Source organism: Bos taurus, chromosome 9 (assembly GCF_002263795.3).
Source record: "Bos taurus isolate L1 Dominette 01449 registration number 42190680 breed Hereford chromosome 9, ARS-UCD2.0, whole genome shotgun sequence".
NCBI lineage: Eukaryota > Metazoa > Chordata > Mammalia > Artiodactyla > Bovidae > Bos > Bos taurus.
In genome coordinates this window covers 94,982,839-95,010,557 of record NC_037336.1, presented here as the reverse complement: position 1 = coordinate 95,010,557, position 27,719 = coordinate 94,982,839, and the positions used below count along the sequence as shown (strand labels likewise).

At 53.0% G+C, this 27,719-nt stretch overlaps 2 protein-coding genes and 1 pseudogene across 5 annotated transcripts in view; 1 reads left to right on the top strand and 2 right to left on the bottom strand.

Annotated features, from left to right (window-relative positions):
- Positions 1 to 26,749, bottom strand: part of TMEM181 (transmembrane protein 181) — a 63,200-nt gene extending 36,451 nt beyond the window's left edge. The window contains exons 1-2 of one of the 3 annotated variants that reach the window (XM_059889969.1): positions 8,893 to 9,035; positions 1,988 to 7,550 (exon numbers count right to left, since the gene is read on the bottom strand). Coding sequence is in view for 2 of the 3 variants with exons in the window: in XM_002707841.7 (XP_002707887.2) it covers positions 26,604 to 26,734 (131 nt within the window). In the remaining variant the exon portion in view is untranslated. Of the gene's footprint in view, positions 1 to 1,987; positions 7,551 to 8,892; positions 9,036 to 26,603 lie in introns of those variants that run through there. The other 2 variants (XM_002707841.7, XM_059889968.1) reach the window with 2 other exon arrangements.
- Positions 6,342 to 9,035, bottom strand: LOC101903438 (S-phase kinase-associated protein 1-like; annotated as a pseudogene).
- LOC104969639 (collagen alpha-1(I) chain) lies at positions 7,913 to 19,159 on the top strand. 2 transcript variants are annotated; one of them, XM_059889970.1, is made up of 2 exons: positions 7,913 to 9,479; positions 17,827 to 19,159. In XM_059889970.1, exon 1 carries the CDS (start codon positions 8,437 to 8,439, stop codon positions 9,184 to 9,186), a length of 750 nt encoding a protein of 249 aa, XP_059745953.1. In that variant the 5' UTR covers positions 7,913 to 8,436; the 3' UTR covers positions 9,187 to 9,479; positions 17,827 to 19,159. The 2 variants fall into 2 exon arrangements, 1 of the variants encoding a protein (XP_059745953.1); XR_003036462.2 differs by lacking the exon at positions 17,827 to 19,159 and adding an exon at positions 9,867 to 17,820 and having other exon boundaries at positions 9,014 to 9,479.
- Positions 26,750 to 27,719: the final 970 nt, after the last annotated feature.

Here is a 27,719-nt window from a genome sequence, read left to right as displayed (position 1 = left end):
TGGTCCCCTCCCACATGAGTCCCGCAACAGTCTTCCAGGTGCATCTTCCTCTGCGGGTATCACAGCACCGTTAACATGCTACCCCGGCACAGAAGGCCTCCGTGGCTCCCACAGCCAACTCGACTCAGTTTAAACTCCTTGCTGTGGCTTTCGAGGGTCCCCCAAATCCTTCCCTAAATTCCTACCACCCCGCATGTATCCTACAAGAATAACTACCCTCCCTGAGTCATCACAGCTGCTTTCTGAGGTAGGGACTATTAACGGTCCCATTTCGCAGATGAGAACACTCAGGCTGAGGCAGGTGACTTGTCCTGGATCTCAACGCAGAAAAAGTTAAAGTCGCTCAGTCGTGTCCGACTCTGCGACCCATGGACAGTACAGCCCACGGAATTCTCCAGGCCAGAATACTGGAGGGGGTAGCCTTTCCTGTCTCCAGGGGATCTTCCCACCCCAGGGATCTAACCCAGGTCTCCTGCATTGCAGGTGGATTCTTAACTGAGCAGAGGCAGAGTTCAAACACAAGCGTCAGACTCCAGGATTTAGGCCTTAAGTTCTATAAAGCTTCCCAACGAGGTTGAGCCAGCCGCCAGACAAACCCATCCATGTACTGCTCTCCCGATCTGAAACACTCTTTTCTGCTACCTGAATCTGACCCAGCATTCACGGCTCACCTCTGTGTCCCACCCTCTCCATGAAGCTTTCTCCTGCTTCTCCATCGCTTGCACTGGCTGCCCAGGCTATTAAACCACTACAGCACGTGTGGTCAGCACTACCGAGCTGAGAGCTTGAAAATAAAGCATCAATTAACTGCACAGACGCCAGAAAGACACACGGTACGCACTCAGAAAACATCTGTTCAACTCAACTTTTATTAGTTTTCTCCAGAGTGTTCATGCGGTTCCCTCCAGTTGGTGGTGAGAGGCGCGGGAGCAGGGAACCGACCGGCTCCTATTTCCCCATGAACCCTGGCCGGGTCAAGTGCAGCCACAGATGAAGTCTTCTACCTCGATAAGCAGGGCAGGAAGACTTCCTACAAAACCCTGCTGGCTCATAACCATGTCTCTCTTCTTCTCTTGAGGGGACCCATACCTCAGTCTTCCTCTCTGGGTCCGTATATCTTTACACACTAAGGCATCTAACGCGCACACACACTCTCAAAAATCCTGGCTTCTAAGGAGCCACTCCAACCTTGTAAGACCTTTCCAGTGTGATGGAAAAGACTGTCACTTGGACTCTCTGGGTCCCTTCTAAATTAAACCTCAGTTTCACGGGTGATTTACGATATCACAGATATACTTCCTAGAGAACCTACAAACCCCTTTCTTAGAAAGCCAACACCCAAAATTGCAGCTTTAATCCCAATTAGCGAGCCCTGCCTCCCCTCCACCATGTGCATTCATCACGTTTCCCAGGGATGCTTCCAAGGAAGAGGTGTTTGTGGAGACATCCATTCCCAGGAGGAAAAAATGGCGGGACACCCGTCCTGCAGGGCTCTCCCGGGAGAGCACCCTCTTCACCTGACTGGGGCCCCTCGAGGCTGCTCCTGCCCATCCGCTCAGCTCTCACTCCCCAGGCAGGGCAGCCTGCTTCAGGGGCGAGCGCGCACACGGTCCTGCCTCAGCCCGGCTAGACCTGGCCTGGCGTGGGCGGAACGTCTCCACGCCGACCTCGGGTGGGCGCCTCGGGGGTGCAGCGCTGAGAGCCGGACCCCTGGCCTCCCACGGAGGCCCTGCAGTCTTCCCGCCTCGGGAATGGGCAGCTCCAACCGGGCTGCTGAGGCCAGAAACCTCTGGAGTCTTTTCCTCGCTCCCCACCGTACACAAAACCCTCAAGATACACGAGACTCGGCCCTTCTCACTGTGCAGGCGGAGCCTCTGCCGGCTTCCCCAGGACGGCGCGGCCCCTGTCATCCTGCGAACCCCCCTCAGCTCCTACCGCCCCCTTCCCAGAGCTCTGCTCCCCCCATCCGCTCCCGTGGAAGCCAGACCTCCAGCGACTCCCGTGTCACTCACGGTGACAGCCAAGCACCTCAGGACTCTCGCGGGGCAAGCGTGTTACACGCCTGGGGGCGTGTCCGCTGGAACACGCGGCCGCGGAAGGGATCTTCAGGGTGGGGCGGAAGCACTACCCGCTGACTTTCCAGGAGCATCCTCTGCCCGCCTCCCACCCTGCTCCTCTGACGGTGAAACCAGCCCCCCGACAACAGAGGCTGAAAATGCTGGACTCTCCCCTTCCCAGCCTGCTTCTCTGTTGGCCTGGAGCCTGAGGAAAACCAGCCGGTCGCTGTCTGCTTTCAGTGCCCGTGACTGAGGGGAGGCACTGCCTGTCACCACGCCACATGTCAGAGGGTGGCTGCCGCCCACAGATTAGGATGCGGGAACAGAAATATGGAGACACACCCCGCCGCCCGGGTCCCCAGAACCATCAGATTAACCCTGGATGTTCCCGCCTCAAATTCCAGACCCACCCCGCCCCCCACCCCCCGGCCCGGTGTGTCAGCCACTTTTCATGAGGTTTTCTATCCGAATCGAAAGCTTCCTGCTGATACCCAAGCCCTAAAAACAAACTGAAACGAAAAGCAAAACTTTAAGGCAGTCATGGAGACGTGGAAACCTCCTAGTTCAAGGCACCTGGGCGGCCCTTTCTGACCATGAGACAGTCCCCAGCCGTCCCTGGTGCTGAGGCACTGCCGTCGAGGCCACCATCTGGCCCCTCCCTCCACCTTCCCGGACCGGACCCACCAAGGTCCTGGCTCCCAGGAGGCACCCACCAACTGGCTGCCCTGAGGAAGCAGCCATCTCCCCCTGCAGGACAGGGAGGGGGCGCACACGCCTGTCCCCGGATTTCCCCGTGGGTGACAACTGTCTGCAGCGCCCCCAAAACCCGCCCTGTGCTGTGCCTCACAAACGCCAGGTGTTTCCCTGGTTTCCCCCAGGTTCTCATTATTTTCCCTGCTACGTTAATTGTCAACGTGTAACTTCTTTCTCTAATGCGTTGGTGGCTCTGACCTTTGCCCTCGGTGTCAGTGAGCTGGCCAAGGCGGTTCCCAGCAAAAGCCTGCCCTGGGGCACCCTCAGCCAGGGGACAAGCCCGGATCCCGTCAGGGCCGCCGGGCACTCCGGAGCAGCCTACGGCCAACGCTCCTTTGCCCGCTAAGCACTTCTCCTTCCCACACAGGCCTCATAAGAGTTAATAAAACAGCATTAGAAAGAAACCTCGGGGGAGGTGAGCACTCAATGAGCCTCTTTTATTGGCTGGAGCAGAAGGGCCAGGCGGTGGACAACACCTGAGCGAGCAGAGAACACGCTTCAGGGTGCGTCTCTCAGTGAGGCGGAGAGAGGGGTGGGGGGCAGGGAGCACCACGGCTTCTGCGGTGACAAGAGCCCACCGGGGGTGACCAGCACACAGCCGGGAGAAACAGTCACAGGAGCTGCAGGGGCTCAGAGTCACATTTTCTCCACATGAGAGCCAAAGCCAGCCCTGATGTATAGTCAGCCTGCAGACTTCTGTCCCAGAAGATGCCATCACGGATCCTGTCCAGCTCTGACGCATCTCCGTGACACCAAAGAATTACCTGTCTTTGCTCGGCTCATCGAGTCATGGTACAGCGGATAAATAAAGACTAAAGCCGCTTCAGGATTACAAACGCTGCTATTTGCTCACCGTATACCCAGGTTTCCCACTGTAGAATTAGAAATGTAGAATCTGGGCGGTGGAAAGGGATGGTCCATCTCTTGGGTAGTTCTCACGTTTCAGTTAAGATTTCATTTTTCTCACAATCTGTATCAAAAAGTGGTCTCATCTCCCAGGGCCCAAAGGGCCGGCCTGGTGCCTGTCAAGCTGGGTTCAAATTCTGGCTTCCCCACTTCCTAGGCAGACGCTGGGTGGGCAACCAGGCAACTTCTCGGGGCGTCAGTGTCCTCGTCCAAAAATCAGAGGTGGGCAGAATAATACCCACAGGGAGGGAGACAAAAATGGAACTCTCAGAAGAGTGTGGTAAGCACAGAGGAAGGACTCAACCGAGTTAGTTATGAATAGGAATGGTTGTGCTTGTGCCCTACCCTCTACTTTTTCTTAAAAAAAGAAACACAAAACAAAAAAAACTGTTTTCATCCTCCCGATGCCCCTGAAGATCCACTGTGTAATATCGCCCCTTCTCTGGATCAGAGAGCCCACCCAACTGCAGGAAACACATCAGGTATGTTCCCTAAGCACCTACCTGGGACCCAGTCAGGTCTCCCTGTGAGGCAGGTATCATCAGCCCAATTTATAGATGGGAGAGCAGAGGCTGGGGAGAGTATATACCCGCCAAAGTCCCAGTCAGCAGGACACGAGGTGGGATTTGAACCTACAAGGTTAGAAGTGGAAAGGAGACCCACCACTCTATGGTAGCCTCACCAAACTCCCCATTTTAAATGACCCACCATTTAATGGGGTTTGAGAAGGAGAATAAGAATTCTGAAATTTCTTTTTAAAAAACATTTTTATTTATTTGGCTGTGCTAGATCTTAGTTACCGCACTCGAACTCTTAGTCACAGCATGTAGAATCTAGTTCCCTGACAGAGGCCCCCTGCACTGGGAGAACAGAGTCCCAGTCACCGGACCACCAGGGAAGTCCCAAGAATTCTGAAATTTCAATCAACCAACTTGAATATATCACAAAAAAATTATCCTTATTCCAAAAGGCCATTGGGCAGATATTCAAGGCCCAACAATCTCAAAACGTATTCTGACGAACAATGTTCCAGGCTGCTCAGGGAGCCACGAATTCACATGTTATCCTTGCTTGCCAGGCCACACCCCCAGGGACACAGACCCAGGAGCGTGTTGGTCAGGTCATCGAATACCCTTTCCATGGCAAACTGAGCAAGGAAGCAGGCCCCGTGCTAGGCAGCCCCCAGCCCAGAGGTTAAGAACTGCAGGCTCTGGAGGCCAGCGGCCCGGGCTGGAAGGCCCTTGCCCCACTGACCAGCAGGGTGGTTTGAGGTGAACCACTTCACCTTCTGGAGCCCCTAATTCCTGAACTGTAAAATTCAGGAAACTGAGGGACCCTGCTACCATGGGCTGCTGTGATGACGAGGTGAGTTACGAGGGGGAACTTTGCGAATGCTCGGTCGGGGCCAGCTGTGACTGAAGCCGGGTGCATGAGCCCAAGACCGTGGGCCCTGGGGCCCACTGGGCTTTTGTCCTCCGTGGCCTGGAGAAACTCGCCTGGACTTCCCTGCGCCTCAGTGTCCCCATCTGGAAAACTGGGATAAGAGAAACCTCTCGACAGGAAGGGAGGCGATGAGGGTTACGTGGAATGACAAATATGAAGCGCTACACGAGCACCTGACCCACAGTAAACGCCTGTCATCTCTCGTTAGTCCAGAGACGCTTCCGGTTCAGAAAGGAGACCATCCTAAGGGACGCAAATCTAAACAGCTCTACAGCTGAACGAACAGGACACCCACCCAGGTGTGCTGTCCCCTAGGGCCCCAGGACACTCAGAAGACCTGGGACACAGCCACCACCGCAGGGCTCCCCTGTGCCACCTGCTTGCTGTTGCAGAAGTCTGAATAACACATTTTTTTTCTACGCTTAAATGCACCCAGGCGGAAGGAGACTTGCAAAATACACTCTTCAAAAACTCGCCATAAATGCCAATTGAGACACACACAAGGGGCGACCTGATGGAAACCATCAGAGAAATGGCCTGCGTCAGAGCAAAGCAACAAATGAACCTGAGAAATCTCAGCCACAGGTGTTCCTGTTAGTCATTTTTAGCAATAAATTGAGACACTCCCTCCCCTGTCCCGCACTTAACTCCCAGCACCTCTCGCTTCCCTAGTACTACCAGAAAAGGAATGTGTTTGCAGGAAACTTAAGCATAAAGCTTTAAGAACTGGGAACACTTTTTTTCTGACTGGTTCTGATGGCAACCTCTCCTGACCTTTTAAAAAGAATAGGCTGGGACACACCTGAGCAGAGGGGTCAGGGCAACAGCCCTGCGTGAGTGCACCCAGCCCGGAAGCCTGCTGCAACCGCTCTGCTCACTCCCAGTCTCCCTAGCCAGTTCTTGCTCCTGGCTTCTCTTCCCGCCCCGTCCCTTCTCACCTGTGGTGCCGTGGGTTCCTCGTCACATGTACCAAGAGCAGTCTGACCCCACCAGGCACTGGAGTCCTGTACGTGCGTGCTTTAGATTTCCGGGCTTTTTTGGAGGGTAGGATTTTTTTTTTTTTTTTGCAAGTTGCTTTATTTGCAATGCCAACTTTAAAAGTCACTAAACTAAAATTAACTGGACAATAAACTAGGTAGAAATTGCTTTACAAAAAGGGAAAGCCCAAAATGCCACTTTCCATAGGGATCCCACAGTTCAATTTTATTCAGAGCAAAGAAAAGGAACTTTTGATCATTTAGAAGAAACTGGGCCGCAAGGTTGGGAACTGTACTGAAACTACACGGGCGACGAGAGAACGTCCTGCTAATACAGCTGACTTGCTGCTGCATTCGCGGCCTGTTTTTTCTAATGTTAATTATAAACAAAGCAATGCAACTGGTATTTGGAATAATCCTTACAGTGTTACGGCTTCCGACGTGAAAGTTCACTTCTCCTCACACCACTGGTTCTCTTGGCATACCTGGGCTTCCCCTTCTTGAGTAAATCATTTCTGACATTGAATGTCTTTCGCATCTCCTCAGTTTTCCCCTTGATCATATTAGCAAGTCTTGCAGGTAACATCAAGCAAACCTTTAATGTCTAAGTAGTTTGCTGCCAATATAAGCTCAAAGAGTGTCCCTTGGTCAACTTTCAGGAATGCTTGATCCCAAACAGGTATATCATCTGCTCATTTTCCTTTGTTCTCATCATCCTCAGGAGGAGGAGGGTCATCCTTGTGGTGGGCGCACCACTGAACGACCTTTTCTAATATTGCTGCATTAACATTTGTCAAGGGGACTGGATCATCATCTCCTTCATCACCCATTCCCAAATCTTCCAACGTAGTCTTGATGGTCACAGACTGTTTTGCGATTTCAATATCAACTTTGAATATCTCTCCATCAGAACTCTGTAACTTAATGGAAGGCATGGTGTCAGGTCTCAAGGAGATGGAGGGCCGAAGGCTGAAGTCGGCAGGCTGGGGGCGTCAAACAGCAAAACTGAAAGGCGGAGAGCAAGGCCAATACAGGCGGCAGGTAGGATTTTTATTTGTTGCCAAAGACGTTTTCCTCATTTTCAGGTCTGTACCGTTCTGAGCATTGGACGGTGGTGGCCAGCTGACTTCTGTATAAGCAATCCTGGGCCCCCTGCTCGACAGGACAGCATCTGGTGGCCGACCCTCTGCAGGAGAGCGACTCTAAGACTCGGGCTGCCGCGTTGTGCAGGCCCAAAGAGATTCGGTACGTGAGGACCTCGACATGCTCCTTGTCACTAGGCCACAGGGTCACAATTTCACAGTGTTCTCAGAAGTGCTGTTCACATAACTGGACTTGCCTCGTGGTTCAGATGGAAAAGAATCTGCCTGCAGTGCATGAGATGTGGGTTCGATCCCTGGGTCGGGAAGATCCCCTGGAGGAAGAAATGGCAACCCAGTCCAATATTCTTGCCTGGGAAATCCCATGGACAGAGGAGCCTGGCAGGTTACAGTCCAAGGGGTCACAGAGAGTTGGACAGGACTGAGCAACTAACACTTTCACTTCTCACTTCACAAATGAATGTTGCCCCCAGAGTTGGGCAGAGGCAGTACCGCTATCCTACCTCCCTCTGGGGTTTAAGTAAAAGGAAGACCTTTCAAAGACCGTCTGGGCCTGATACTTTATGCAAGTCAGGTTTCCCATGTTGAGCTAAAGTGATCAGGTCAGAAACTTCTACACAAGTAGGAGGAAAAACCTATCCTTGCAACACATGTGTTTGCATTCAGGCAACACGCCCAGATCCTGCGTCTCTGTGTCCACAGAGAAATGAGCAAAAGTGCGCTGCAAACCTTTCAGCCTCTAAAACCTCAGACACAGAGAGACGTTCTCACAGTCCCCTCTCAGGGCAGCCTTTGATTGTGGGGACCTGCCCTCCTCACCTCCCATCACAGACGCTGCTCCCCACCCCAGAGACACAGGGACCCCCTTCTCGCCACCGTTTGCGACTCAAATACTAAAACTTCTTTCAAATTCTCTCTCCTTCTTTTCCAGATGTCCCCTGAGGAACACCCAGGTGACTCTGTGGCGTCAACTGCAAGCTTCAGGGACGGCGTCTGTGAGGCCATGAACAGGTTTTCTTACTCATTAAAACCCCTTCACTTCACATTAGTAATAAGCCTGAAGTCAGCAGACTGTAAAACTCGTAAGCCTCCTGTCCCCCACATCTAAAGAGGCTTGCGGCGGTCTCCCAACGTGGCAGCATCATCAAAGAGCCCACGGAGCGCCCCGCCCTCTACCTGGCGCTTGGACAGAAAGCAGGGATGAACAGGGCCTCGGCCCGGGGCAGGGGGTCACCCCCTTTGCAGGGGGTCACCGCCTTTGCAGCAGGAAGGCCGGGCAGGGGCACCAGTTGGGGGACAAGGCACTTCTCAGCCATCTCCATAGCGCTGCGCTGGGGAAAGACGGGGTCACCCGGCTCCCCGGGGCGAGCAGGGCCTTCCTGCGCTGCGCTCGGCCGAGTCCCGCCCTGGAACCCTGACCCCATCTCCGACGCCAACTCCAGCCGGGCAGGCGGGCCCGTAGAGCGGCCCCTGCGCCGAGTGCCCGGCACGAAGCGCGGGCGGCACGCCCTCCCCGGGCCCCCGGGCTCCACGTGGGCGGGGGTCCCGCGGCCGGCCTCCCGGAGCCGGACGGAGGAGCCCCAACTCCGGGCCCGGGGGGACCCAGGGACTCCCCGCCCCGCACCCACCGCCCCCCTCGCCCGGGCCGGCACTCACGGTTCCATCGCGGCGGCGCGGCCCTCGGCGCCGGGCGGGCTCGGGGCGCTCACTGCGGCCGCGGCAGGCGGAGCCGGAGGGACAGCGGCCCGGGGAGCGCCGGCTCCCGGAGACTCGCCGAGCGCGACGCGCGGCCTGGTCACGTGCGCGGAAGCGGCTCGCCGCGGGGAGGGGCCGCGCCGGGGAGGGGGAGGGGTGCAGGGCTGGGGAAGGGACAGGGGTCCGGGTGAGAGGGGCCGGGCCCGGGAAGGGGGCGCAGGCCGGTGGACGGGTGGGCAGCCCTGGCAGGCCTAGCTTCCAGGCCGCTGGGGAGGGCCCCCGCGGCGCGACCACCTCCCCTGAGCCCCTCGAGCGCCGAGGCCGGCCCCTGGGTAGGAGGGGTGGAGGGCGGTGTCAGACACGGGTTCACAATAGAATGAATGAAGGACTTGACTCTTACCCCTTGCGCCCAGCGGAGGGGACAGCGCGTTAGTTCAGCCACCCTTTCCTTCCAGAGCGTCTCCATCTCAGCGTGAGAACGGCCGTGGGAGTCCAGGAATGCCCGCGGTTGTCTGAAAGGTGTCTGCATAGACGCCCATGCCTGTGTGGTAAGTCGCTTCGGTCGTGTCTGACTCTGTGCCACCCCAGGGACTGTAGCCCACCAGGCTCCTCTGTCCATGGGGAGTCTCCAGGCAGGAATTCTGGAGTGGGTTGCCATGCCCTCCCGCATAGGTGTCTGCATTTTTCTGGCGAGGGGGTCTGTAACTTTCCATTTTCACAAAGAGGTTTGTGACCCCGAAGATGTTAAAAACTGGGGCAAACCTCTGACACACCCAAGTGAAGAGGACAGGGGAGCTTTTCTGGTAGCTTCTCCCACAAACCTTTTCTGAACTACGACTACCAGAGCGTGCAGGTTTTCTGTCCCAGGACAAGCACTCTTAGGAGGGATGTGTGTGGGTCCCACCTCCCACAGAGCTGACAGCCTGACCCTGCAGGTCACCGTTCTGCTAAGGCGCCCGGACAGGAGCAAGTGTTCAGAAACATCGCAGTCTGAGTTGCTTCTACACAGTGTGGAGACATGAGCTGACCAAAAGCACTTTCTAGATTTAGCATCTTGCCTCACGGTTCTAAAGTTCTGAAATCAAGAACAGATGAAGATATTTCCAGACCCTCTTTGGAGCACTGGTTGAAATGTCCCCTGAAGGTCCTGAAATGTTGCTGGGGGCCGATTTAAACGAGGGAAAATGAAAGACTCCAGCTGCCTTCCTTGTGCGTTTCTCATTCGCTCACTAAGCTGTTGACTAGCTTGAAGATACCAACATGAACACCCAGCCCCTGCCCTCATCAAACTTAGAGGCACAGGTATTAACAGTTACCAAAGAGAAGTGTGAGGAGCACCTACAGTCAGCGGGGGTGGGGGTGGGGTGGAAGAGAATGCATGGTGTCCAGCCTCATGGGGTGAAGGTTAGAAAGCTGGGGTGGGGTCGGGGTTACCAGACAAAGCAACAGCCTGAATCCTGGTAATTAGGACAAGAAATTCCATTCACACTCTGAATCTGAAACTGCGATTCCTAAAGGAATAACAAAAGACTATCTCCCGAATTCTTTTCATACACTCTCAGAGGGACAGGGTTCTTCCTGACAAGACCAGGAAATGTGAAGGCGGCGTAGCTGCAGGGACTGGTGGGGCAGCAGTGTCTAAAGGGGGCAGCTGCCACTCAACGCTTTGAAGAGTTTGACTTCAAATGAGAGTTTTCAGGTGACAGCCTTCCGATTCCAAAACGTTGCAAACTTGTTCAAAAAAATATTTTAATCTCTGAGAATGAAACCAAACACGTTGGTGGCTGCATTTGCCCAGAGACAGCTGGCTTTGAGCTCTCAGTTGCAGCCAGGCTTATCGGGTATAGAAATGCCTGCTTGGAGGACTGGGCCAGCAACCTCACCTCCCCGAGACATCCCCACAGACCCCCTGCTCTCTTCCGATGACTCCAGGTCTTAAAAGAGTTGACATCTTTGAGGCCCACACTGCCTCCTGGTAACTTCTCCAGGAAGTGGTCCTCCCTTGAGCTGTGGCCCTGCGTCACTTCCATCCTTCTTATCCTCACTCATCTGTTCTTCCAACCTTAACTGAGTGCTCAGTGGGGGCCCGGCATGCTTCTCAGCTCTGGAAACAAGGCAGAATCCATGGGCAAGTCACCGTCCTCCTGGGACTAACCTTCTAGTGGGACACAGCTGAACAACCAAACAATTACATCGTTAGCACTGTGATGGGAGAGGAAATGGAAGGGTGCCGTGATGGTGTCTGTGGCCAAGGGAGCCATGTGCCGGGGTTTGTAGGAAGCTGGTCTGTTGCTTAGCCATCCCTCACATCCCTCCACATCCTCCTCCAGGTCCCCCTCCTCCGAGCATGCTGCTGTTGGGCACCTCCCTCGTTAAGCTCAGAATGAACACGCTGCAGCTGAGTCTGTGTCAGCCTGAGAGTAAGCACGTGGGCAGCTTCCACCCCTTGGGTCCAGTACTCCATTCTCAGGTTGTCCCCTCCGCTCTCTGCTCAGGTTCATGCTCTCCAATGAGAATAACCAGCAATTGCTGAGCACCTGCAAAGCCTAAGGCCTGTAAATTCTCTTAACAGCTTGATGAGTTACCAGTGGTCATCATCCTCATTTATAGACAGGAAACAGGCCTGAAGAGGTGAAGTGCTTTTCCTCAGCAACTGTTAGAAAGAACCCAGGAAGACCTGACCCCAGTGTGGGACCTCCAGTGTTGGTGTCTCATGCATTATTGAATGTGGCAGGGATGCAGCGTGACCAGCTGAGGCCGGATGCAAATGGGCCACCAGCTAGAGTCTCTCTAACCACAGAGACACTCTGATGCAAATGAGCCCCCAGCTGGAGTCTCTCTAACCACAGAGACAGCCCACATTTGTCAACCTTGTTCTTATTTTAAAACCTTCTAAAATCCAGCTGTAGTATATCCACAGTATTCCCCAGTAATCCTATTTAATTTGGAAATTTGACCCATGGGAAAATGAGTATGTATGTATTTGAAACCCTGCTCTGCTATGCTAGGTCGCTTCAGTGGTGTCTGAATCTTTGCGACCCTACAGACCGTAGCCTGCCAGGCTTCTCTATCTGTGGGATCCTCCAGGGAAGGATACTGGAGTAGGTTGTCCTCACCTCCAGGGAATCTTCTGGACCCAGAGATCGAGCCTGTTTCTCTTGGTTCTCCACCGCTAGCGCCACCTGGGAAGCTCATCTGACACCCTGCCTTGCTGATCTGGGTCAAGAATATCCTTTGGAGAAGGGAATGACAGTCCACTCCAGTATTCTTGCCTGGAGAATCCCATGGACAGAGGAGCCTGGCAGGCTGCAGTCCATGGAACTGCAAAGAGTCGGACACGACTGAGCGACTAACACTCCTACTAATACTACCTGCTTCAAAAAGGATCTCGATGTCACGAATAAGATTGGTCTGATACCACTTATTCTTAAAAAACCCTACTCAGACCTGATGTTCCATTTCCTAACGGTCAGTGAACCATTTCTTTTAAATAATCTCCTTCTAGAATAGGACCGGAGTCAAGCCCACCAGCCTGCAGCATGCTGACTCCCACTCACGGCTGTTTTTCAGAGCTCAAAGCAACAACTCAAGAGGCCCATCTGCAGAAGCTGTGCTACCCCAGGAAATCAGCTATCTGCTCCAAGGGATGCAACTCATTTCCCAGCTTAGCAAGGGACGTTTGTCTAGCATTTTGTACATACTCTGTCATGGTTTCCTGGACTTTTTGGTTAACAATAACCAGTGACAGCTAACACTGAGTATTCATGCTCTAAGTGGGCCCCCAGTTCAGGAAAAGAAACGGTGTAGTCCAATTCCTCCTAACCTACTGTCTTAGCTCAGGCTGCCTCAACAAAATGCAGAGTGACTGGCTTATGCAATAGAAGTCTATTTCCTCACACTGCATGCGTGTGTGTTCATTCGCTTTAGTCGTGGGCGACTCTTTGGGACCCCATGGACTGTAGCCCCCTGCCAGACTCCCCTGTCCATGGGACTCTCTAGGCAAGAATACTGGAGTGGGTTGCCATGCCCTTCTCCAAGGTTTCCTCACCTTCTAGAGGCTAAAAGTCCCAGATCCAGGTTCTGGCCAATTTAGTTTCTGATGAGGGCTCTTCCTGGCTTGCAGACAGCCACCCTCCTGCTGTGTCCTCACACGACCCTTCCCTGGTGCAGGGTCTCTCCTGTCCCTTCTCACAGGACACAGTCCTGTCAGACCAGGGCCCACCTTCATGACTTCTGTTGTCGCTCAGTTGTGTCCGACTCTCTGTGACCTCATGGACTGTAGCCCACCAGGCTCTTCTGTCCATGGGATTCTCCAGGCAGGAATAATGGAATGGGTTGCCGTTTCCTTCCTCAGGGGATCTTCCTGACCCAGGGATCGAACCTGCATCTCCTGCATTGCAGGCGGCTGCTTTACCACTGAGGCTCACTTAACTTTTAATTACATCCTTACTCCTAATACAGCCATGCTGGGGATTGAGACTTCAACCTAGAAACTTGGAGGGGGTACAGATATTTGTTCTCTAACCCTCCTGAAGCCGTGAAATTAAAAGACTCTTGTCCCTTGGAAGAAAAACTATGACCAACCTAGACACCATATTAAAAAGCAGAGACATTACTTTACCAACACAGGTCCATCTAGTCAAAGCTATGGTTTTTCCAGTAGTCGTGTATGGATGTGAGAGTTGGACCATAAAGAAAGCTGAGCACCGAAGAATTGATGCTTTTGAACTGTGGTGCTGGAGAAGACTCTTGAGAGTCCCTTGCACTGTAAAGAGATCCAACAAGTCCATCCTAAAAGAAATTAGTCCTGAATATTCCTTGGAAGGACTGATGCTGAAGCTGAAACTCCAATACTGTGGGCACCTGATGCAAAGAACTGACTCATTGGAAAAGACCCTGATGCTGGGAAAGACTGAAGGCAGGAGGAGAAGGGGATGACAGAGGATGAGATGGTTGGATGGCATCACCAACTCAATGGACATGAGTTTGAGTAAACTCCGGGAGTTGGTGATAGACAGGGAAGCCTGGCATGCTGCAGCTCATGGGGTCACAAAGAGTCGGACACGACTGAGCAACTGAACTGAACCCTCCTAAGTGGCAGATTTCTTGAAAATTTTTTCTGACCTAGATAATACAGAGAATATGGAAGAATTAATTCCATGCCAGCAACTTGGTAAATGCCTACTCTTTGTTCCAAGGCAGGAAAACCTCAGCCTTAAGTCTTCCTTAAGCACGATGACAGTTGATGACGGTTGATGTTTAGCAACACCTCTTGGCCTGTGGCCTGACAGCTCCTGAACAGCCCTGTGCTGCTGACTTATCTTCCCTGCAACAAGCAGAGGTACTTGCACGAGCCGCTCAGTTGTCTCCCCTGCTGCCTTCCCAGGACTGCCCCGCCCCATCATTTGTAGGCGGGAGCAGACTTCCCAGCCCTCTTGTTGCATCACGTGTGGGTGCTTCCTTCTCAATGTCTTCTCTACTCCTAAGAACTGACAATTAGAAGCAAGGGTCTAACTCTTTGGTTCAAATGCTTTCTCTTGTTTATCAAGTTTAGTAATGCCGGGAGCGAGCTTCCCAGGTGGCTCAGTGGTTTAAAAAAAAAAAAATCTGCCTGCCAATGCAGAAGACCTGGATTTGATCCCTGGTCTGGGAATATCCCATGGAGAAGGAAATGGCAACCCACTCCAGTATTCTTGCCAGGAAGATCCATGGACAGAGGAGCCTGGTGGGCTCCTAAGAGTCCATGGGGTCACAAAAGAGTCAGACAAAGCAACTAAACAACAATAACACCAGGAGCACAGAAGTTCTGCCTGGCACTAATTGACAATATGAGGCTATTGTTTTTGTTGTCTTATTATAATTGTACTTGTTCCCAGGTTTCATTGCTGTATGACAAACTACCCTAACCTGAAGTAACTCTGTTGGTTTCCTATCGCCACAGAACAAATTACCCAGGGCTTTGTGGCTTGAAACAGCATTATGTCTCAGTCTCTGGGGGTAGGGAATTCCGGGTGCAGCTTAGCTGGGTCCTCGGGCTCAGGCTCCCTCACAGGCTGCAGTCAAGGTGTCAGCGGTGACGGAAGCCTTCTCAAGGCTCAACTGGGGAAGGATCTGCCTCCAGGCTCACAATGTGATTGTTGGCAAGATCTGGAGGTCACGCTCAGTTCCTTGTCACTGGGGCTCCCCACAGGACAGCTTACGACGTGGTAGCTTTGTGTCCCCCGACTGAGCAAGTGAGGAGAATCAGAGTGAGAGGGCAACGGAGGTCAGTCTTCTGTCACCTAATCTCACAAGCAGGATCCTACCACCTTTGCTCTGATCCTTCCGTTATCAGCAGATCACAGGTCCACCCTGCACTCACAGGGTGGGGAGCTTGCCAGGGCGTAGGGGGCAGTGGGAGCCATCGCAGACGGCGCCTCCTACGGTGACTTGAGACAGCAGTTGGTTCTCTCTTGCGGTTCTCTGTTGACTGAGCTCAGCTGGGCGGTGCTTGCTGGTGGTCTCCCTTGATAATGCACTCAGATGACATCTGGGGCTGTAGTCACATGATGGCTCATCTTCGCTCTGCTGGAGGCATGTCTGGTGCCTGAGCTAGGCTGGCTGGAAAGCTGGGGGCTGGCCAGGCAGTGTTCCTTCCTCCCTGTGGCTTCTCCATGTGGCTGGCTTGGGCCCCTCACGGTCTCAGGGAAGCCGGACTTCACACATGGTGGTTGGTTTCTCCTGGGACAGATGCTCTAAGACACCTAAGCTGAAGCTGCAGGGCTGCAGTGACCTACTCTCAGGCGTCATTCAGCATCTCTACCACCACGTTCTATTGGTGAAAAGAGAGCCAGAGCCTGCCTGGGTCCCAGGGCAAAGGACAACAAAAGAGCATGAATCCTGGGAAGAGAGGCTCTTTGGGGTACCATCTTTGGAGTTTAGCTACCATAGTCTTAAAGTCCACAAACAAACATGTTTGCTTCAATTCTTTTCTTCATCTCGAAAGGTAAGATAACTGTACACAGAACCTTCAGACTCACTTTTAAGTTTCCTACCATGCTAAAGAGTTTACATGTATTATCTCATTCTCTCCTCTAAGAGACCATTAAAACAAATGCACTCTCTTGCCTCAGTACCTGTTGGTATTTGCAAAAATGAAGACTAGTGAGTCTGCTGGGGCCCAGTCCTGATCCCACACATGCAGCTCAGCACAGCCCTGACTCAGGGCCCCCAGGTGCCCCTGCTTACGAGGAATTAGTGTCACCACAGCCTTCACCTTCTCTGCTTTTGGTAGTTGGAGGGTTTTTCAGCATCAGTCCCAATCTGTTAGACTGATGGCTCAGCGGTAAAGAATCTGCCTACCAATGCAGGAAGATGCAAGAGATGCAAGTTGGGAAGATCCCTAAAGAAGGAAATAGCAACCCACTCCAGTATTCTTGCCTGGAGAATTCCATGGAGAGAGGAGCCTGGTGGGCTACAGTCCATGGTGTCTCAAAGAGCCGGACATGACTGAGAGCCTGCACTGAGCGTGCGCACCTTGCACTCTCAGCGCTTGACCCCTGCATCCCCCACCATCTCCTGTTAACTTTCTTGGTCCTCAGCATCCCAGGCCTGACACCAGCCTGGTAGAGACACAACCCGACACAGGTACTGAACAAGTGACACAACTGGGTTTGTCAGGCGACTGGTGCTACACTAGCGTGTTCTCTGAGAGTGTAAAGAAAGGGGGACACCTTCCCAAGGAAGGAAAGCGAAGGGGGTTGCAGGGCAGCAAGTGCAGCCCTTGGAGGTGGGAGGGCTTCAGCTGGGAGACTGGTCCTGGTTTTCCTGAGACTTTCCCAGGTTTAGTACACAGTGCATGCACGTGTGCACACACACACACACGGACGAACATGTACACGTGTGTGCACACATGCACGTCCACCTGCATGTGCACAAGACACGCATGCACATGTGCTATCCACACGTGTGCACATGCGTACACATATGCACATGCGTGCACGCACGCACGCGCACACACACACACACACACACACACACATACACATACCCTTTTCCCAACTTGAACCTGATAAGCCTCAGGCAGCTCAGGTCACAGACAAGACTGCAGACATGTCTTCTGGGGAGACCGTCCCTGGGGTACCCCCTTCAGACCCACAGCTGTCTTGGTTTTAGAGCCAGGGGGGCTCTGAGATGGTTCCACAAGACGTGCTGATTCCAAGACGGCAGCAATGGCTCCAAGTCAGGACTCAGTCCTCCTGACTTGTTCATCAAACATTCCGCTGCTGGTTTAGAAAGTATGTGCAGGGAGGAACCTAAGTCCACAAGAGATGCTGGAGTTCTAACCACCGGTGCCTGGGACTGTGGCCTTATTTGAAAATAGGGTCTTTGCAGATGATCAAGTTAAGATGAGGTCAGAGTGGGCCCTGGCCCAACAGAGCTAGTGTCTTCTTAAGAGAGGAAAATTTGGATGATAGACAGACGATCTGAAGACAGCCATCTATGAGCCCAGGGACCTGCGGGGCCCCCAGAGTCTAGGAGAAAGGCCTGGAATAGGTTCTCCCTCCTAGCCCTCAGAAGAAATAAACCTGCCATCCTGTTCTCAGAATCCTGACCTCCAGAACTGTGAGACCATAAATGTCTGTTGCTTAAGCCCCCAGTTCGTGGTACTTTGTCACAGTGGCCCTGGAAACGAATCCAGAGCCCCAGGGTTCCTGTTTCAGGGACAAGGCACGCTTCAAGCCTTGGACGTCCTGCCCCAGATCGGAGGCCTGTTCTCCTCTTGCAGACGATGCTCTTTCTGCTGCACAAGCTGAGTCATCACTGCAGCTGAAAGACGGGCCCCTGGAGAATAACTGGGGTGCTTAACACCTGCTCTGCTCTCTAGGAAGCAAATATCTTCCTCTTTTCTTCTAGGTTCAGGGCAAGATGTAGCATTAAAGAAAAAAAAAAAAAACTCTGCTGTGTGGGTCATAGCTCTGCTCACATTAAGATGCACATAAAAATGAAGCTGGGGTGAACCACTAGGAAGAGCCCTGATAAGCACATAGCACCTCGTTATTGAATCCCCATGCAAGACAAAAGCGAGCAGCCAGTTCAAGGCATTCTGGACTTCCCTCAAGCACAGAGTCGCGCAGCTGAAGCACCAAATGACGAATGAGTGCCCCCGCGTTCACTGACGCAGCCCAGCGGGGGGCGCGAGACTCTGCAGCAGCTGTGGCTCTCTTTGCTCTCTGTTGGGAAAAGCCTGGCCAAGAGGAAAGCAAAGCTACAAGAAAAGAGAAAAATTGAGCCCCTGTGACATTTCTGAGTTCTTAAATTTAGTTGGGCTAAGTTACATCTGTCACTGGACTTTTTAGTTAAATGATCCAATAATTTCCCTTCTTGCACTGTGCAGTGTAACTTGAAATCCTATCACTTGGGGCACAGAAAGAATCTAAACCCTAAACACAGACAGGGAGAAGCCAGAAAACAATGACCCGTATGGTACAGACATCAGGGAACGACGTCACCTGAAGGGCTGCGTCATCTGAAGGATGTTTATAAACTGGAAAAAGAAAACAAATACTCAGGGACACTGCCAAAGCTGCCTGAAAATGTCCCCAAGGGCTGCTGAGTAATCCAAGATGTAGGCCCATTCTGGGCCCCTGAGAGCAAGACCAGGACCTTCTAATGAAAGTTACAGGGAGATGAAATTTGTCTACAGACAGAAACATCCTCATTTTTAGAGTGACTTTTAAGTTGACACAGGCAGAGAGATTACCATATTCATGGACACTGAAGGGGGAAAAAGTTCTGCCAATGCAATTAAGGTCCCGTTGGAGAAGACTCTTAAGAGTCCCTTGGACTGCAAGGAGATCCAACCAGTCCATTCTAAAGGAGGTCAGCCCTGGGATTTCTTTGGAAGGAATGATGCTAAAGCTGAAACTCCAGTACTTTGGCCACCTCATGTGAAGAGTTGACTCACTGGAAAAGACTCTGATGCTGGGAGGGATTGGGGGCAGGAGGAGAAGGGGACGCCAGAGGATGAGATGGCTGGATGGCATCACTGACTCGATGGACGTGAGTCTGGGTGAACTCCGGGAGTTGGTGATGGACAGGGAGGCCTGGCGTGCTGCAGTTCATGGGGTCGCAAAGAGTCGGACACGACTGAGCGACTGAACTGAACTGAACTGAACCTTGAGTATTCTCAGATCCCATGATTCCCCCTCAAAGAATAAAGAGCATATGAGCCTTCATTTAAAATAAACTCCAGATCCCTGTTCAGTGTTATTCATAACTCAATGTGTGGTCCTTGCCCTATTAAGAAACCCTTCTAAAGCCCTTCTTTAGACCCCCTGGAAGTCAATGTGCCGTTCCTGGAACAGCCTGTGGCAGCCAGAGATAGAGAAACCAAAGTCTTAACTGCAGAAACGTGAACACTGAAACCTGGAGGCCACGCATCAGACCCCCACGGTGATGGTTCACAGGCAGAGGCGGGGAAGGCGACAACCAACAGGTACCTCCATTCCCATCTGGGACCTCATTCCGGGGAAGCAGGACACTTACGTCCTCCTGGGGTCAGGCAAGGCTGACAGAGGCTGCCCCTGCTGCCAGTCTCCCTCCTGACTGGCTGGTTGGCAAGGAGAGTAGGTATGACATGGTCTTCCTCTCATAGTGACCAGTCCAATAGCAAGGTTAAAACCTGTGGCTCGGGACTTGAATTTATATCTTGACTCCCACCTGTGTGTTCTATTTTCTGTACCTTATAGCAGAAAACACCCTCAAATGTCCCTGTTTCTGAGCTGGGATCAAGACACTGTCCCTGGGCCAAGATAAGGACCAGGAACCTCAGAAGTCAGGGAATAACCAGGAGCAGGTCGTGCAGCTCCTTGGGGACCGGGACTCCCCAAGGAACAAAGGTCTGACCCCACATCCAGCCTCTGGGACCCACTCTCACCATCTCCTTCGGACCTGGAAAGCTGCCCGACGGGCAACGAGAGCTGCTAATGCCTGGCTCATAGGATCCAGTGGTACTCAATTCACACACCGGTACTGCATGGAGGAAAGAGGTCACCCACCTGAGAAGGTAATTTCCAGAGATGCTTAGCGCTGTTAATCACAGTGCCATGGCCTTGAGGAAAAGTCGGGTCCATTCTAAGCTCAGACAGTAAACAGGAAGAGACTTTGCCTAAGATGCGTTGAGACCATGTAGAGGACAAGGTGTCAGAGGAGAACGTAAAAGAAAGTGAAAGTCGCTCAGTCCTGTCCGACTCTTTGTGACCCCACGGACTATACAGTCCATGGAATTCTCCAGGCCAGAATACTGGAGTGGGGAGCCTTTCCCTTCTCCAGGGGATCTTCCCAACCCAGGGATCGAACCCAGGTCTCCCGCATTGCGGGCAGATTCTTTACCAGCTGAGCCACAAGGGAAGCCCAGGGAATGTGAAGGAAGGGCATCTTTGGGGCCCCTGGAAGGACCAAGGAGCTGTGAGAGAGTGTCCCAGCCCCGGGGGCAAATCCTTCAGGATCACACTGGGTGAGGGCCTGAAAGGGGCCACTGGATTGATGCTTCGAGGTCCCTGGTGACCCGGGCTAGGGCGGCTCCAGGACAGGTGTGGCGAGTTCCCGGGTTTCGGGGCTGATGGAGGAAGAGGCAGGACCACGAGGTGGCAGTGTTGCACAACAAGCTTTGCTGGGTGACGCTTGGACAGGCTGCACGAGGGGAGGTCCCTCTGAGCAGGAGGATTCCCCCCACCCCTCATCCCCCAACCCCCGGCCCCAGACCACTACGCAGCACGGGGAGGGCAAGGAACTCCCAAAGGAAAGGGGGAGGAGGGAGGGGGCCCGTGTGTCCCGTGGTGTTGCTCACAGAGCCCAAGGGGGTGGCTCCCAAAGGGGAACATGAGTCATGGTCTTTATAGCCATGGGGTCTGTCACAGCGATGCTGCCTCAGTGACTAGCAGATGCTGGGTGCAGTTTCATAGGTGTGCAAAGCAAGGACTCTGAAAGGCTCAAAGTATGCTTGTTCGTGTGTGTGCTGAGTTGCATGAGTCCTGTCTGACGGTGACCCCAGGCTCCTCTGTCCGTGGGATTCTCCAGGCAAGAATACTGGAGCGGGTTGCCATGCCCTCCTCCAGGGCATCTTCCCGACCCAGGGATTGAACCCACATCTCTTATGTCTCCTGCATTGGCAGGCGGGTGCTTTACCCCCTGCGCCACCTGGGGAGGCCATGCTTCTTTGGGCTCTATTTAAATTTTGAGCATTTGAGTTGGGTGCCAGTGGGAGGGAGTCAGGGAAATAAGTGAAGAAACAAACAACATGGGAGCCAACTTGCCGGGACCACCTTTAATCTGTTTATAGAACAACAGGACGGGTGGGGCTCGGGGGGGAGCCAGACCAGCATACGCTGGAGAGGACAGCAAGGTTGCTCCCAAAGGAGCCAGGCAGAGGGAGGGAGTCAGAGTGGGGGAGGGCAGACCTTAGAACAGGGGGGTGACTGACAAGGTGGATCCCAGAGCAGGGAGGGGAGAGCCATTGGGGAGGGATGCTCCCTGGGGGTGTCACACCAAGACAGTGGTTGGGACGGGGCGCCCAGGGGTCGCTGACTTGCTCTGGCATCACTGCTGGCGGCTCACACATCCATCTGCTCAGGCCCGTGGGCCTCGGCCCATCTGACACCTGTATCTTGTCCCAAAGAGACAACAACAGTGCCAGCTTCCCCCCACGGAGCCAGATTTGTACCCAATTCTAAGCTCTCAAACGTGTAAGCTTCATGAAATGATCCTTCTACCTTTGAAATGATGGCGCTGGAGAAGCTGGTTCTAACAACGCACGTCTCATCAGCGATGCTTATCATTTCCTCCCATCAAAAACGAAACAAAAGACAGAGACATCAGTGCTTAACAGTCAAGAGTTGCCTCGGGTAAGCTGAAAGCAAGGAGAAAGTCAGCTGCTGAAACGTGAATATTCACATCAGGACCCAAGGGACAGCGTAAAGATAGGCAGGTTTGCCTTAAGTGGGAAAAAAATCGTTCTCAGACCTTTAAACCTGACTGCAACCTGACCAGATGTTTCAATCCAAAAAAGAAGACGAGTCAGCCTGGGAGCCTGGTGAAGGCTGAATCAGCAGAGGTGACAGCGGACCGAGGCTCTGAGCCCTGAGCAGGGGAGGGGGAGCCTCGGCTAACACCCCGAGACTTCTGTCCGGCTGGCAAGTCCGTCCCACCAAGGAGGTGCATGCTCCAGGCTCGCTCAGCTTGATGCTCGTCAACCTTGCCCTCACACACATAGCTTCTCTATCGTGGCTGAGGATCAGCCCAGGATGATTAAATCAGAATCCCTGAGGGTGGGGCCTGGGCCTCGGCATGTTCAAAAGATCCCCCAGGTGATTCCAGCTCTGAGCAGGCCTGATCTGATTAGGTCCCCCAGCACTGACTCCATGCCCACCACTGCCTGTGTTCTCAAGGTCAATTAAATAATGGCGTTCTGATTCTGCACAGTGGACCAGAGCTTGGTCAGTGTGAAGCCTTCACTCAGCGTGGTTCTTCTCAGTTCATGGGGTCGCAAAGAGTCGGACACGACTGAGCGGCTTCAACTTTCACTTTCTTTTGTCCTTCATGTGTCTTTACCCTTTACCCTTCATGCCATGGACATAGCTGACTGCCTACCCGACATCCATTCTCCACATCTTCTTCTAACACAAGGGAGGAGTCCCTTAAAGAGCTAAGTCTTGGGGAACGGGCTCCCCTTCAGCTTCTGGGGCACTCACACTTGCTAAAGTCTGATGCCATCCCCTTGCCAGCCTGTGTTCAAGAAAGGACAAGGGGCCCCGATCTAGTCAATGAGACACAGGAGCTGGTGTTCTTTAGAGCTTTCTAATGAAGCATAACACACACACAGAAAGTACATGTCACGTGCGCATGCTAAGTCACTTCAATCGTATCTGACTCTCTGTGACCCCATGGACTGTAGCCTGCCAGGCTCCTCTCTCCATGGGATTCTCCAGGCACGAATGCTGGAGTGGGTTGCCATTTTCTACTCCAGGGGATCTTCTCGACCTAGGGGTCAAACCCGCATCTCTTGCATCTCCTGCATTGGCAGGCAGATTTTTTACCACTAGCATAACCTGGGATGCCCATTCTAGTATGGGACAAGCCAAATTTATCTGTCCTACTGTTATGAGTATTTGGCTGCCTTCCGGTTCAGGAGTATTACAAATTGTGCCGCTATGAACATTTTAGAGCGCGCCCATTGACAGACATGTATATGTCTGTCGGGCACATACCTAAGAGGAGATGCTGGGCCAAAAGGTACGTGCATGTTCAGTGTTAGTATACACCTCAAACTATTTTCACGGTGACTGTAGCGGTTTAGCGCCCATCTGTAGTGCAGGAAAATTCCATGTCCTTGTTAACACATGTCTGTTTTCTTTGGTACCGTTTGGTGGGGGTATAGGAGAGATTCTATGACTTTTGCTGTGGGCTTCAGTTATTCCTCCTCTTTTAGAGAGCTATAAATAATGATGAAATAAATGTTGCTTCCAGAAGCCTCCTGGGTGAGGATGCCCCAGAGCATCACTTCACTGGCCAAGAAAACTCAAGCCCAACTTGATGGCCCCTGTATTTTGCACAGGTAAAGTAATAACCTGAGAAACAAGGATGGACCAGCCAAACGGCCACAACAGATTCCCTGAGAGTCGAGCTCTAAAGGGTCGACTCCTTTATAGAAAGCCAGCCAGTTCTCCCCATGAATATGAATGAGAAGCAATAGCCCAAAGGATTACTAGTGGCCAAGTACAGTCAATTGCTCAGAGAAGGCAATGGCACCCCACTCCAGTACTCTTGCCTGCAAAATCCCATGGACGGAGGAGCCTGGTGGGCTGCAGTCCATGGGGTCGCTAAGAGTCGGACACGACTGAGCGACTTCACTTTCTCTTTTCACTTTCATGCATTGGAGAAGGAAATGGCAACCCACTCCAGTGTTCTTGCCTGGAGAATCCCAGGGATGGGGGAGCCTGGTAGGAGGCCGTCTATGGGGCTGTACAGAGTCGGACACGACTGAAGTGACTTAGCAGCAGCAGCACAGTCAATTGCTACCACATAAACAAAGAAAGGAATTGGTAGACATCACTAAGCGGGTATCAACGGTCAGTCCTTCACCTGATGGTTCAGGCTGGTGGCTTTGGCTTTTCTGGTGTCTGTACTGGAAACTATCTTTAGTGTTAGCTTCATAAAGCACTTGAGCCTCACAACATCCCTGCTTCATTTTTCTGATGTGAAAACCAATCACCAGTGAAACTCAAACATTTCCCAAAGGCCAAGGGAATTAGCAAAGCATTAGGATTTCAGACGCCCAGCTTCCTGTTTTTTTCACCCACATTATGCAGCGCCCCCTTTCCTAGTACAGCTGTCATCTCTCATTTTGTGAAAATGACTATGAGTCCTTTGATGACACGGCTGCTCTTTTACAGTGATACCAAATTACATAGCAAAGATGCAAACAGACATGCCACCTAACTGAGGGGCCAACCATCTTCTGAAAACAGCATTAGCAAGCTCTCTCCTTTCTACACTCTGTTATGGGGGTACTGTCATCTACATGAGGCAAATCCTTGGTCCTCCAGGGAAAAATAGCCTGGTAATTTTTAGTCATAAATCTCTAATGAGGAAATGAAGATGGTGAGAAGGACAGGAGCAAAAATTATAGTAGCAAGTTCATCTTCCAGCTAGACAAACACAGGAGCTGTTACTACCAGCTTTCCAACTTAGAAACCCAAGAGTATTTCACCTAGCTTTGTAAAGGTGCAACTCATAGATACAAGAATTCAATGGAGCAGGGGAAGTCAGTTCAATGACCTAAACATCCCCTCACTAGGAAACAGCCTTTGTGATTCAGCCTAATCGACACACAAGATTATAAACATTCTGCAGTAAACTTCTTCTCAGGCCAGGGCGAGGGGACAGAATTCAGTGTCTCCTTCCATCTAGAGTGAATTCATGGTCTTCAAGATCCAACTCAATCAATGAAGTTACTCTGGGAGCAAAAATTTAAATGCTTGTACAGGACAGGCAACCGAATTGCTCACGTCACTTAAATCCTCCGATCGCATCACCCTGGAATTCTAAAGAATCCCATATTTCGTAGTCTTGCCTTCAGTGTGCTATGACTGGGCCCTGAGTATCTCTCTGACCGTTTTGCTCCAAATGTGTTGGTCTGTTCCTTGAACATATCATGTTATTATGGCTTCAGGGGCTTTGCACTTCCTCTGCCTCTTCTGGAACCTTCCTCCCCAGATTATTGTCTAGTGGGTAGAACTCATTCTTCCCTTCTCAAACATCACCTTCTCAAAAGGCCTTCCTTGCCCACCTTCTCTGAGCAGCACCCCATCACTCTATCATGCCACCTGGTTTATTATCTTCCTAGCACTCACTGAAGCCTGCACTCACTTGTCAATTACCTATAAGCCCCATGACATCAGGGACCCATACGGTCAGATCTCCTAGATTGTGAGGTTCATCTAAAAGCTACCCCATATGATCCTGAGATTACGTTTTTTTTAAATGGGCTTTTCTACTCAGTCATTTTATGACAAATACATTAGTCAGCAGTATAGTGCCAATTAGCCCTGCGGGAAACCATTAGGCTTTTGAAAAAAATCTGATGATAAATGTGATACGTGTTCTCCAGAGTACCTGTGAATACATACATATGAACTTTAGCCAGAGTGGACTGTACAAAAATGAGTAGCACCGCTTCAAAGATAGCTGTGCAACACAACTGCCGTCCTCAAGCACAGAGTCGGTGAACTGTCACTAGAAGGCTCACCTTAAACAAGATTTCTGGTTCAAGCTTCCCATTTTACAGATGAGAAAGCTTGAAGTGCAGAGTTAGCAATTCAGTTTCTCAGGGTCAGGGAGATGGGTTAATAACAAAATCAATCTAGGCTCCAGGCTCCAGACTCCTGAAGGGTCCTTTCACTTCGAAGGCAACACCCCAGGTAATTGTAGCCACCAGAAGTGAATAAAGGCAAAGCGCAGGGAGGAAGCTGCGGGTGCTCACAGCTCTCAGGCCGGCTAGAGGAGAGGGAGACGGAGAGGAACAAAGACGAGCCCAAACCCACCGCTGCCTGGGGTGCTGAGCACCGCTTCCCCCTGCATCTTCCCCTTGGTGCCGCCCATCCCTGAGGCCCTCGGCCCCCAACCCTCCGCAGCAGCCTGGCCTCGGGGATTTCCACCAAAGCCCCTGGGGCCTGAGTTCCTCGGAGGAGAGGCCAAGGCTCTCCCTGCAGCCCTCGAGGGCGAGAGATGTCATCGCAGACCAGGTCTGGGCAAGGCCTGAGCGAAGGCCGCGGAGGGTGGAGGGGTGGGGGTGGGGATGGGGGGACAGAAAGGGCAGGGAGAGGGAGGAACTCAGCGGGGACCGAAGCCCCCTGGGTCCCTTCCTCAGGACTTGAGGGTCTCGGCTCAAGAACGGAAAAAAAGCTGTCCACTTCAGCTCCCTGGAGCTGCCCTTGACCCCCAACACGCGAACGCCGCAGCCCACCCCGCCGGCCTGCTGCCCCTTGCCGGCGCGGGGTGGAGGGGGCGGAGAGGGCGGGTCCCCGCCGGGCCCCGGAGCTCAGCTCGGCCCCGGGACAGGGGTCAGCGGGGGCGGGGCTGCCCCTCGCCTGGCTCCGCCGCCTCCGCCCGCCGCGCGGCCCGCGCGCCCCTACCGGTAGTAGCGGTCATCTCGGAAAGGCGTGAGGTCCTCCTTGAGCTCCCGGTACGCCTCCTGGAGCCGCTTGCACAGGTGCTTGAGCTCGCTGCAGAGCGGGGGCTCGAAGGCAGGGTACTCGGCGTCCATGCCCGCGCCGCCCGCCCGCGCCCGGCGCCGCCGCCGTCCGCGCGAGCCCCGGCGTCCCCTCCTCCCCGCCGCTCCGCCCTTTGTATTGCTTCCTTCGCCCCCTCGCTCTTCCCAGCTCCGGGGACCGGGGGCGGGGGTGGCCAGCTGGGCGGGACCGAGGAGCAGGAGAAGCAGGTGGCGGGGGAGGTGGGGAGGGGGCGCGCAGCACGGTGGGGCCCGGCGCGCTCAGGGCGCCAGCCACGGCGCGGGGAGCCAACCCCAGGGAGGATGGAGATGGGGGTACCCGCCCCGCCGCCCCGCCCCGCCCCGCCGAGGGGGGCCTAAGGAGCGGAGGGTGCCGCGCCCATCGGCCGCCGCCCAGGGAGGAGAGGGAGCGGACCGGGGTGGGGGTGGGGGAGGCCAACACAAGGTCATCTGCCGCCCAGGACTAAAATAGAAAGGGCTACCCTTGCTACTGCTCGGGTGGAGAAAGGGAATACGCTGGAGGTGAAAACTGAAAGGAAACTGAGACTTGGGGACGGGACCCAGAGCCCCTTTGATGTAAGGTCAAAGGCTGGAGCCGGGCATCAGTTCAGCACCACGGACAGCTCCCGGAAAGCCTTTTTTCCACCCCCGCGCCCCTCCTTCCTGAGTTCCACTTGACCTGATGTAAAAACATTTTTTTTTTTTGTAAAAACATTTTGAATGAAACCCATCACGGTTATGTCATAATAAATATTTTTTAATGATGAAGAATCGTGGCCAAATGAGATGCCTCTTTCCACACGTTCTATAGCCACCAAAAAAATAAAAAAGCAAGTCTGTGCAAAGGCGTTTTTCTCATCCTCTGCAAAGCTTAACACTAGTGTGTAAAATAAAACTCACATATCAACACACCCTCCATGGGACTACTTATCTAAAGACAGCGTCATCTCCTTTTGTGAATTTTGCCATAACAAGCAGAGAAACAGTTGTTCCAGATGATGTCAGCTTGCTTCCAGCTTAA

Bases quoted from the DNA above. Each gene is read 5' to 3' on its own strand.
- LOC104969639 (XM_059889970.1), top strand. From the start codon at position 8,437: ATGAACAGGGCCTCGGCCCGGGGCAGGGGGTCACCCCCTTTGCAGGGG.